Source organism: Pseudopipra pipra, chromosome 9, assembly GCF_036250125.1.
Source record: "Pseudopipra pipra isolate bDixPip1 chromosome 9, bDixPip1.hap1, whole genome shotgun sequence".
NCBI lineage: Eukaryota > Metazoa > Chordata > Aves > Passeriformes > Pipridae > Pseudopipra > Pseudopipra pipra.
Genome location: NC_087557.1, coordinates 19,302,344 through 19,313,020, shown reverse-complemented (window position 1 = coordinate 19,313,020; position 10,677 = coordinate 19,302,344). Strand labels below are relative to the sequence as shown.

At 45.1% G+C, this 10,677-nt stretch overlaps 1 protein-coding gene and 1 long non-coding RNA gene across 8 annotated transcripts in view; one reads left to right on the top strand and one right to left on the bottom strand.

Moving 5' to 3' along the window:
- Positions 1-214: 214 nt before the first annotated feature.
- On the bottom strand, positions 215-6,766 carry LOC135419018 (uncharacterized). 7 transcript variants are annotated; one of them, XR_010432780.1, is made up of 3 exons: positions 4,234-6,766; positions 1,518-3,164; positions 215-1,333 (listed from the first exon to the last, which is right to left on the bottom strand). It is a non-coding gene; the product is annotated as an uncharacterized LOC135419018 (long non-coding RNA). The 7 variants fall into 7 exon arrangements; XR_010432782.1 differs by having other exon boundaries at positions 215-1,220; XR_010432778.1 differs by having other exon boundaries at positions 215-1,597; positions 2,155-3,164.
- ROR1 (receptor tyrosine kinase like orphan receptor 1) overlaps positions 6,636-10,677 on the top strand; it is a 156,524-nt gene continuing 152,482 nt past the window's right edge. The window contains exon 1 of the mRNA XM_064664977.1: positions 6,636-6,876. Coding sequence (XP_064521047.1) covers positions 6,774-6,876 — 103 coding nt within the window. The 5' untranslated portion in view covers positions 6,636-6,773. The remainder of the gene's footprint in view (positions 6,877-10,677) is intronic.

Sequence of the window (10,677 nt, the reverse complement as noted above, 5' to 3'; positions counted from 1 at the left end):
AACTTTCCTTTTACAAAACAGATGAATACTCCTGGGCTCCAAAACACTGCAGGGAACAAAACTTTCAAACCTTATGGAAATAAAATAGTAAGCCTATGCAGTGACTTCATCTCCTTTATCAGATCAGAGGCATTTTCACTGGAATTGAAATGGATTTAAAAAAACCCACCAACTCTAAATAGAGGAAAAGAATTAAAAAATCCCACTGAAGCCATTACTGAAATACTGCTTTATTTAAAAACCCCACACCCATGTGAGAAAAAGCTAAATTTCACAGAGCTGTAGAGGGAAAAATACATCTCCATCATCCTCCTAGTTGACATAATTCTTTGTTGCATATAGAAGTGTGCTTTTAGAACACAGGAAAATAAATATTTCAGAGTTTGTGATTAAAAAGGTGATAAGCAAATGCACTGTGTGCTGTGATTGGGACAAAAGGCTATAGAAAGGGACCACAGACACTGTGGGGAGGTTGGAAGGGTTGGAATTTCTCCCTGGAGGTGCTGAGCAGTCTCGGATCTCACCGAAACCCCACCAAGTGGGTCCCCTCAGCATCCTCCCAGACTGTATTTATACATCCCTGTATTTACACAACCAGAAATACCCACTGTGCTGCTGGTGTGAGTGGAATTGCATTCATTCAAAGCCCATTGCAAATTTAGCCACCAGAGTCAAAATAAAAGGAGCCAAATATATAAATCCAGCAGACGAGGTTTATGGGGGAACTAACCCAAACATTCAACATCAAGATTTAGTGCAGCCAAATGGTTCTAAGTAAAGGGGGTCCCTTACATCATGTTGGGTCCTGGGGGCATAGTCTCAGTTTTAGTGGCCCCCTAAACTCATGCTGATAGCAGTAAAAGTTTTACATGCAAAATGAGTGGAAAATACGAGATGGGAGATAGTACAATATCAGGCTATAAACCCCATACCCAAACCCCATAACTTCCATGCAAATTCCACCCAGGGATCCCCGGTTCAGTTTGTCTTAACTGAGAGTCTTAAGGGTGAATTGAAATGTTGTTGGAATAAAAAGCTGTTTAAGATGCCAAATCCTTCACAAAATCCCTGGGTAGACTGGTAAGTAAATACACTGTAAAGGCAGATGCAGAGGCCACCTTGTGAACCTGTTAAAGCACCAATCTTGGATCTGTTGTTCTCCTGCAAAACTTGATGTTCTCCTTCCTCTAACAACTGAAGGGTTTTACTGCTTCACGTGCCTGGCCACAAAGATGAGAACATTTAGGAGGGTGGTGAAATCTCCCATGTTCATCCTGACGGTGCCTTAGCCCTTCCCTGCAGGACTATTTACTCCCACTTGGGCCGGGGCTGCCTGCAGGTGGTGTGATCATGGATTACTGAGTGGACTATTGTTCAGTTTTCTAAACTATTGCCTTAATAGCCTCCTCCCTGAGTCGGGTTTTTTGAGGATTGGGTTAGTTGATTCCTTTTGGAAAAAGCAAACAAACTCTGCGTGAGGAACTTTGAAGTTAAGGAGGAGTTTCACCTGAAATTACCTGAGACGTTCTGCAAAAGGACAACCAACCCAAACTGAGCTGTAAATCCATTGCCTTCTTTCCAAGGCTTCCCTCTGGAGCTAATGAGAAAGACAGAGATAAAATAACTGTAACTCTTTCCTCCCAAAGGATGACTACAAAGCTCAGCATGTGAAGTGTAAATACCCACACTGTGTGACTTACACACTTCTCCCTCTGACTGCACCACGTCTGCTCGTTAAATTAAGGCCTTCAAAGTGCACAGTGGAGCTCAAATGTAGGGAAATGCTGGAGTGCCAACACACAGTTCCAAAAATAAAGTAATAACAACAACAAAAATAAGGCATAACAAGCGTGCCAATATTTGTATGTGCTATTAAGTAGTTGCTGGTGTTTGTGTCCCATTCTATCACCCTCATTTTTCCAGAAGGGTGACATTACGTGTTATGAAGGTCTGTAATTTAAGGATGTAAAGAACAGAGTCCTCCCAGTGTATATACATATACATACATATATAAAAATAATTCCAGTGTAATACACATATGAAAGAATTGTGGTCTGTTTCAAGGCTTTCCTTTTATATTTTCCATACTCTCCTGCCAATTTTCAAAGTACTCCCAGACCACAGACTGAAGTAGATGATCTGAACAAGGCTGACCTGCACCTCCTGGTGCTCCCTGTGTCATTCCTTCCTTCAGCAGTGCTCTCTGCCATGTTCCCTAAGGCTCCCTGATCCTTTGCTTTCCTCTTAAGGCAAAGGAAAAATGCAGCCTGAGAAAGAGACGGAGCTGTTGCAAAGACTGGCACAAATGCACTGCTCTAACCTGCTGCCCCTGGCAGGGGATGTGTATCCCACTACCTATGGACATACCTTGGGCCACTCCACGATGACCTGCCTGATTCCAGCAGGGAAAGCCACGGACCAGCACTGGATTTAACTCAACTAAACCATCCCACCGAGCACCATCCATTATCTCCCTGTCCTTGGTGTCTTTTCTTAGTCCTGCTGCAAACACAAACACTGAAACCAGCCTTAATTGTTAATGGTGTCCTGTCATATCAACCATTTTTCATGGACCTGTAAACAAAAGGAAAATGATCCTTTTTTTGCTACAGGATAGTGCAAAATTTTTCACATGCACATTGGCCAATATCTGTATTTCTTAAGCTGACTTTTACAGGACACCTATCACACAGCACAAGGCATGTCTGTCTTGTATGTGCCTGTTCTCTATGCCGTGGCTAATTTCTTTTAGGGAATTCAGATTTATGTTCATATCTCCTGTTCATTTTAAAGAAACATGTTATTATTTGTATTGCACTTACTCCTGAAATTCCACTAGAAAATGAAAAACACATCCAGTGGAAAAGTCCTCACCTAAGTTAGAGAGAATCCCTTTTCTAAGGAACTGAGTGTAAGATATGTCTAAATCTTCCATCTTTTAAAAGTAACAGCAATTGTTCTCCATCTTATAATTTAAATATCTACAGTGAAATCAGATTTACACATGGTCTTTTCATGGATGCACAGATTCTAGTAATCCATGGGAAGTTCAGACCTCACTTCAGGTTGCACTCTGGAACCCTGGACACACTGGTGTAATTCCAGTTGAATTTCAAGTGGGCGAAGGATGACTGATATGGCTTCAAATGCTGGAATCAAGAAATCTGGAACAGATTAATAGGAATATTAGTGAAAGATGGAAAAGAAAACAAGGATTCTTTTATAATGTGACATGATACTTAAGAACACACATTGTCAGTAACTACAAATGTGAAATGTTTCTCTTTTATTTTGCTGTACTTCTGACACGATTCTCTTACAATACTTTGCTTATCATCCTCTTGTGAGGTTTATTGTACTTACAAATCATTCCCAGACAGCTTCTTTGCTATCTTTTCATTAAACAAAAAAAAAAAAGAATAAAAAAGTTTTGTGTGTAATACATTTTCCCTGCGGGAACTAATTCCACAAAGATATTGACTACAGGCCTTTCGTTGTTTTAAAATATGTGGACATGGACCAAATGGTTGATTCTTCTCCCCAGAGTCACCTTCTAGAGCTTTATCTGTGCACTCCATCTCCAAAGCCACGTAGGAGAAACCCTGATTTGTCCTCCCAAGCCAGTGCTTGTCCTTACCTTGGCTACTTTTTGCCATCACTAAGGATTCTCTGTGCTATCCATTTTTTGGTGTTCAGGCTGTGTCCACTCTATTCCTTTGTTCAATATATTTTTAGTCCTTCCACTGTGGGCTGACAGACTGCAGCATGTTAAAGCAGGGAGAATATTTGTATTGATTTCCAAAGGCTGCAGATTGAGAGCAGATGTACCATGCGCTCCCCAAACGTATGGTTTAACTTTCATTTCTGTGCTGTGCTGAACAGTCTGAGCCAGGAAGTGATTTAGATTTGCTAATTGCATGGACTTTGGTAGATTTGCAGCTAAAAATAAGTGGCTTGTTTTTTAATTATAAATGATTTATCCTCTCACACTGCATGTAGCTAAATGAAAACTTGGAGAATCTGCTTTTAGTTTCTCCATCTGCCACAGCGTTTTTTGGTATCGTTAGGCCAGGAGTGCCCAACTCAGAGGGATCTGGATCTCATGGACATTTCACTTCATTGCACAACAAACAGAGAGGTGAAGGAAACACTTTTGTGTTGCAGCTGAAGAAGTGTAACAGCAGGTTGCTGCCAAAAGGATAACTGAAGGCCCTGGAGAAGGGTCCCACTTGCCTTTGCTGGCTCCAGCACTCCAGCAGCTGTGGGGAACTGACCCAGCTGGCTCATCTGGAGGAACATCGCTCCTATTTTCTCTCATCACAGGTTTAGTTGAATGGCCTTGCCTGGGTGAACATACAGGAAACAAAAGAGATTTTTCCTTGCTGTTAGATCAGTCAGAAGTAACGTGAAATGTCACTTCAGAGGGTCAGGGCAGGCAAGCCTGGGCTGGTGCTGCAGCAATCCAACCCCAGCTGCACGGCCTGACCTTCCCACTGGCACCAGCTCCGGTATTCCCTGTCTACATGATAAGTGTCAGGACCCTGAGGGCTCTCATTGCTCTTAATGACTGACCACCCTCAGCTGGGGCCTCCAACCCCACCCTTGCCCAGAGGCTCTCTTTAAGCTCAGCTCTGACCCCCCTTAGCTCCTGCCTAGGAGGGGAAGTCTGTCACTCCCTCATCCCTGTGCCTGGCTATGGACCCTACTGGGCTGGACACTGAGGTGTGGATGGGCTTCCCTGCTTGACCTCAGACCTGCCTTATCCCTGCAGACCTGCTGGAATGGATTGTGAGGAGTGGGCCCTGACCTGTAGCTGACTTCTCAGCGTGATGTCAGACCTTGCCTGATGATCCAGACTCTTGGCTGGACCCAGGCCTGCCTTGTTCACCTCAGTTGGGAGTAGTGGTTTAAGGACCTAAATTGGCAGAAACACAGGCACCAGCAGCTGATAGTTCCTTCCATGTGTCATATCAGATCCTAGAACAGTATCCAGTTTGGCTTACCTCTTCCATTTAGTTCATGTCTGTGTATTGGTGAGCTTTCACAAGGAAGTGGATAATCTCTCGTCCTTGCCCTCCCTGGTGTGAGGAGGAATATGTGTATGTGCGAGGAGAAGGTAGTTCCAGATCTCAATCTCCATCACCAACATGCAGCCAGATGCTTATCTGGGTTTCTTCCTCCTCTTGAAACTCTATTAGTGTCTGACAAGAAATACAAGATTCATATGGCACAAGGCAAGCCTAAGGGATCTGATCTATCAGGAAGTGAGAAGGAAATTCCTTTAATCTTGTCCTTGTTTCCACTCTGCTTATGAGCTTTTTATTAAACAGTTGCTGACTTTTGAAATCTTAAACCTAATCTAAGCATCCCGGGAATGTGATCATTCTCCTGAATGGAAAGTAGTTATCACTCCTGGAGCTTCAATGAGCTTTGGCAGTGCCCTGTCTCTTTTTCAGGAAGGGTTAGGAGAAATCAGTCTATTCAATATTGATTTCACTTAGCCAAAATTCCACCTCTGCTCTGGAGACAGGCTGGGAGAGCTGAGGGTGTTCACCTGAGAAGAGAAGGCTCCAGGGAGACCTTGGAGCCTCTTCCAGTGCCTAAAGGGGCTCCAAGAGAGCTGGAGAGGGACTTTGGACAAGGGCCTGCAGGGACAGGACAAGGGGGAATGGCTTCCCACTGCCAGAGGGCAGGGTTAGATGGGATATTGGGTGAGGGTGATGAGGCCCTGGCACAGGTTGCCCAGAGAAGCTGTGGCTGCCTCATCCCTGGAAGTGTCCAAGGCAAAGTTGGGCAGGGCTTGGAGCAACCTGGCATAGTGGAAGGTGTCCCTAGACTTATGAGTTCCTGACTGACTGTAAAAATAGGAGATATCCAGTAAATCTGAAATGTTGCGAGGGGAAAATTAGAAGCTTTTAACTATCAACTCATGTATGAAGAACAGTGGAGAAATCATTTTTCCGCACCGCTGGCTCTCAGTTTCTTTGCCTGTTTCAATGGGAAGACTCTAAAAAGTAGAACACATCCATAGATCTCAGTGGGATAAACTTAAATCATGTAAGACTGATCATCTGCCCTCCCCATAGCCATGGCTGTATCTGGGCAGTGAGTGATGCCCCTTCCAGGATGGAACAAAACTGGATGGACTCTGCCTGGAAAAGTTTAGATTTGTTGGACACTAGGAGAATTTCTTCATGGAAAGGGTCGTTAAGTATCCCTGGGGCTGCCCAGGGAGGTGGTGGAGTCCCCATCCCTGGAGGTGTCCAAGGAACGACTGGACGTGGCACTCAGTGCCCTGGGCTGGGCGTCACGGTGGGGATCGAGCGCAGGCTGGACTCGATCCTGGAGGGCTTTTCCAACCTCAGTGATTCCGTGATTCTGTGAAAAGCGTTTTCCCCGCAAGTGCAACAATCCCACGGACTGCAGTTACTATCTGCGGAGCAGCCCCTTGGGAAGGGATGATATCCCCAAGTGCCGTCTTCCAAGCTCGGCTCCGAGGACGGGCGGCCCCTGCATGGCGCCCCGGCCCCGCCGCTCCGAGGGGGGACAAAATGGCGGCGGCGGCGGCCGAGCGGCGCGGGACAGGAGGGGGCGCTGCGGGCCCGGGCAGCGTGGGGCGGGCGGGCGGTGACAGCGGGAAGGGGCTGAGGGAGGCGGAGGTGGCGGCTCCGCGCTGCCTTCCCCGCCCGCGCTCCCTTCCCCGCCCGCCGGCACAGCGCGGGACGGAGGAGCGGCGGCCCCGCGGTGGATGCGGGAGCAGCGCCGGCTCAGGAATGCAGCAGCCGGGCGGCGCGGACCGGAGCCTCCCGCTGCTGCTCCCGCTGCTCCTGCTGCTGCGCGCGGGCAGCCGCGCCGAGCCCGGGGACGCCACGCAAGGTAAGGGGGCACGGCGGGGATCCCGGGGCGGGATGTGCCGAGCGGCGCCGAGCCCGCGGTGCTGAGGGGCGAGGGCAGCGCAGCCCGGCGGCCCCGCCGCCTCCCGTTGACGAACTCGGGGGCTTATACTCGATCTGGATTTAATTGCTTCGTAAAAAAGCTCTTTCCAAGTGTTCGGGCCGGTAACTATTCCCAGGCGGTCCCGCTTTGCGGTCCGTGATTGATGGTGCCCGAGGTGTGTTATCACACTTGTGACTTGTGCTTTAGATCCAGCTCGGGGGGGGATGTTTTGCCATCTCGCTCCCCTTGTATCCCTCCAAAATGTATGTCTGTTTATTTATCTATTTATTTATTTTTACCGACAGCCTCTTCGGTTTGGTTTTAACGACTGATACTTATCCCGCGATCCCTCTGTTTTATCGGGGTTCTGGTTTCAGCCTTTTTTTGCCAGTGATTTACGTGTAGAGGGTAGCGTAGCACATGCATAAAGGGACCTCGGAGTTGGGATAGCTGGAATTGGGCAAGGACTCAGTCCTCGGGGCCAAGTCAGTAAAAAGTGAGCAGTGTTTTTGGACGCCTGCATGAGAATTTCAGTAAGAGTTGGATGTTCGTGAACTCCGGCTCCTTAAAAGTGTTTTATGGTGGGTACTTAAATCACGAGCCACTTCTGAGAAGTCCTGGGTGATAATATGGTTGTATTTAGTATTTCAGAAGGCGAAAAAGTGAATGCTAAAGAGATAAAGCTGATTGAGTTTCAGTTCAGAACTGAAAAAAAGCCAAAATTTAAGCCAAGGGATATTGCAGATATAGTGGGATAACTGCCTTTAAAAGTTGGTCGTAGCTAACGGATACAACCCTTGTCGTATCCCTGTGCCTGAATTTCGGTGTTTCAGGGTGTCCCTAATGATACCATTACCTGGGACTGTGTGTTAGGAGTGGATGTTTGAATGACTTCCCGATATCCCAGTCTCCTGCTGCAGATTCAATGGCTGGATGAGTTCTGGCTTAGCGTAGGAATTCTTCATGGCATCTCAATGGGAAAGTTTTCAGAAGTTGTTTTCTAGTGTCCCCAGGGAATGCTATGTGTGCTTAACAAATAGCTATATTTTTTAAAGGGAAAAAAAAGTCCTTTCCCCCCCCCGTTTTTCAGATAATTTCAAAACCTTAGGGTCATAATATGAATTTTTGTGGGTTTCTAAGAGTCTGAAAGAGAAAAAAAACCCCATGAACATAAAGCAACTGATCTCATTGGGTCCAGAACTGGCCATTTCTTATTTACTGTGAATTCTGCTGGGAAACATCTTTCATTGTATGAATTCATCTTTATGTGTGACTTAATATAGTCATTGTAGTACAAGTTGCACCAAGAGGGGTTTCAGCTCAACATATGAAAGATTTCCAAGATGAGACTGGATAATCTCAGCTGGGCTCCCTTTCCCTCATGAGGTTGGACAAGGTGATCTTTCCAGTTCCCTTCCAACCTGGACTGTGATCTGTGACTATGTACAGTTACTTTCCACACTGAAGTATTTCCTGTATTTTAAGTAATATCTCTGGCAAATGCTTACAGTGTTGATTCATGGGCAGATCAAGTAATTTATTTTTTAATAGATAGACATCTATCACGTTACAACCACACACTGTGTTTTCCCCCAAACTTGTTAAAGATCTGCATTTTGTGAAAGAATAAGGGGAGCTGAACATCTAACACTAATTAAAAAACAAAGAAAGAGAAAGCCACCATAAAACTTCTTACAAATTTCTTTAAGGTAACTAGAATGGTTGGGTAAACAGATTCTGCAGCAGACATACAGAACCCTTCAGTCCCTGCCTTTTAAGACTGATATTTTTAAAAACAGAATGTGGACCACTGTCTGCTGGTGCTCCCTTTTTGTCCATGAGCAAAACAACCCGAAAAGCGCGTTTTCCCTTGTACGTTCCCACTGTCTTTAATGCTCTTCCCAAGGTGCTCATGGGCTACCCCAAGTGTTCTGAATTAAAGCACAAAGGTAATGTCAATATAAGCAACAGGAACTCTCCACTTGGATGTTTTTTGCAGTATGTGACTCTGGATATTCCCAGTTCAGCATTATTATTATTATTATTCCAGATCATGTAACTTTGTGAGGAGTCACAATGGAAGAATCATTAATAGTATAAAAGCATTTTAAAAGTGTGTAGTAAACCCACAGATCTCTAGATCATGTTTTAGATTATAAGTACTGCTGATTTCCCTGAAACTTGTGAGATAAAGTTCCCCAGCTCTTGATTAGTCCCTGTGGTTAATTGTTTCATCCCTGGGTCACAGGCTGCTGGTTCAGCCACAATCCAGGAACGAGTTTACAAACAAACAAAATGCTTTTGTTGCCTTAAGCCTCTTAGAGGATGAGAGTAGATGTCACTGTTTGAGTTTGTAGTCTGGTATTTTTTGACAAAAGTGGCTTGAAGTATCAGCAAATTATCTTCAGGACACCATTTCTTTGTTTCTGTAATTAACATCTACTGCAACTGCAGTGTTAATTATGTACTCACAGGGATTTAAAGCACTGCAAATGAGAGCTGGGCAGGGGAGTGTTTTAAAGTTTGTGTTTGGATTTAAGTAGGCAAAGAGAGGGGGGGGAAAAAGAGTTTCCCTGAGGTGTGACACTGGATCCCACTCTTTGGAAACAGATGTAGAAATGCAGAAGTCTTCTGAGACTGAAAAGAGCACCTCAGAATTGAAAACTCTTTTAAAACGTCTCTAACTAAATGCAGCTGCTTTGCACACAGCGATTGTCTTGCAAGCCAGAAATATGTAGAAAGTTAACTCGCACAAAAGAAAAAGTGTAAACCTTTTCTTCCCCCAGCCCTGTAAAAAACCCCCTCGGTCATCCTCAGTTGCGAATTTGATGTTCACGGTTGTGCGTGTTTTGAAATGTTGTATCGTAAGGAACAATTTTTAGGACTCTGGCTGACTCTTGAGGGGGAGTTATTTTCTGCTGCAAAGCCCTGAGGTTTATCTGCTGTGTCAGAGTGATGTTCTCACCTTGCTGCGGGTATCCAGGTAATCTGTGCCCGTGCTTCACAGGGGAAATTGCTCCCTGAACCAAAGGAATTTGGGCAGCCCTGGCACAGCTGGAGAGTCTCACACCCAGCCTTGTGGAGGTGGAGGTGTGACAGGGATAACCCAGCTTGAGTTTTGACAGTGACTCCTACGCCTTGGAACACTTAAATGAATATCAGATGAAGTTATTTTATTGTTAAGATGCTGGTTTTGATCCAAATTTCTGCTCTTGAAAATCAGCAAAGTGAGGGCTGTGTCTTAAAACCAGCTCGCTAAAGCTGAGCTTAAAGAAATTAATTTGGGGCTGGGACAGCTCCAGACAGTTGAATAGTTAAGTGACTTCGTAGGGCTTCTTCCATCCTGGTTTCTTTTTCATTCTAATTGTGGAGATATTGAAAGTCAAGGAGTCAATCCATTTTTAAATGGAACAATAGTGAAATGAATGTGAGAGCAGTTGTCTGTGATTCTTTGGAAAGAATAACAAAATCCTGGTGTTAGCTGAAGGATGCTTCTGTAGGTTTGGTGATTGCAGTTTTACACACTTTGTGGTGAAAGAAATGGTGTAAAATACCTGAAATTTTACATTTGGTGTAAAATTTCATTTGGTCAGGTGCTGCAGGAGAAGTTACAATTTTTTCTGTGTGTTTACAAACAGAGTCACTGCTGTCCCTGCCAGGAGTGTGGCATGTGAGAGGCTTGGACATGTTTAAGGTCATTTAATTGGCCTGAAAAGACGATGCACAGGAGGGCTATGGAGT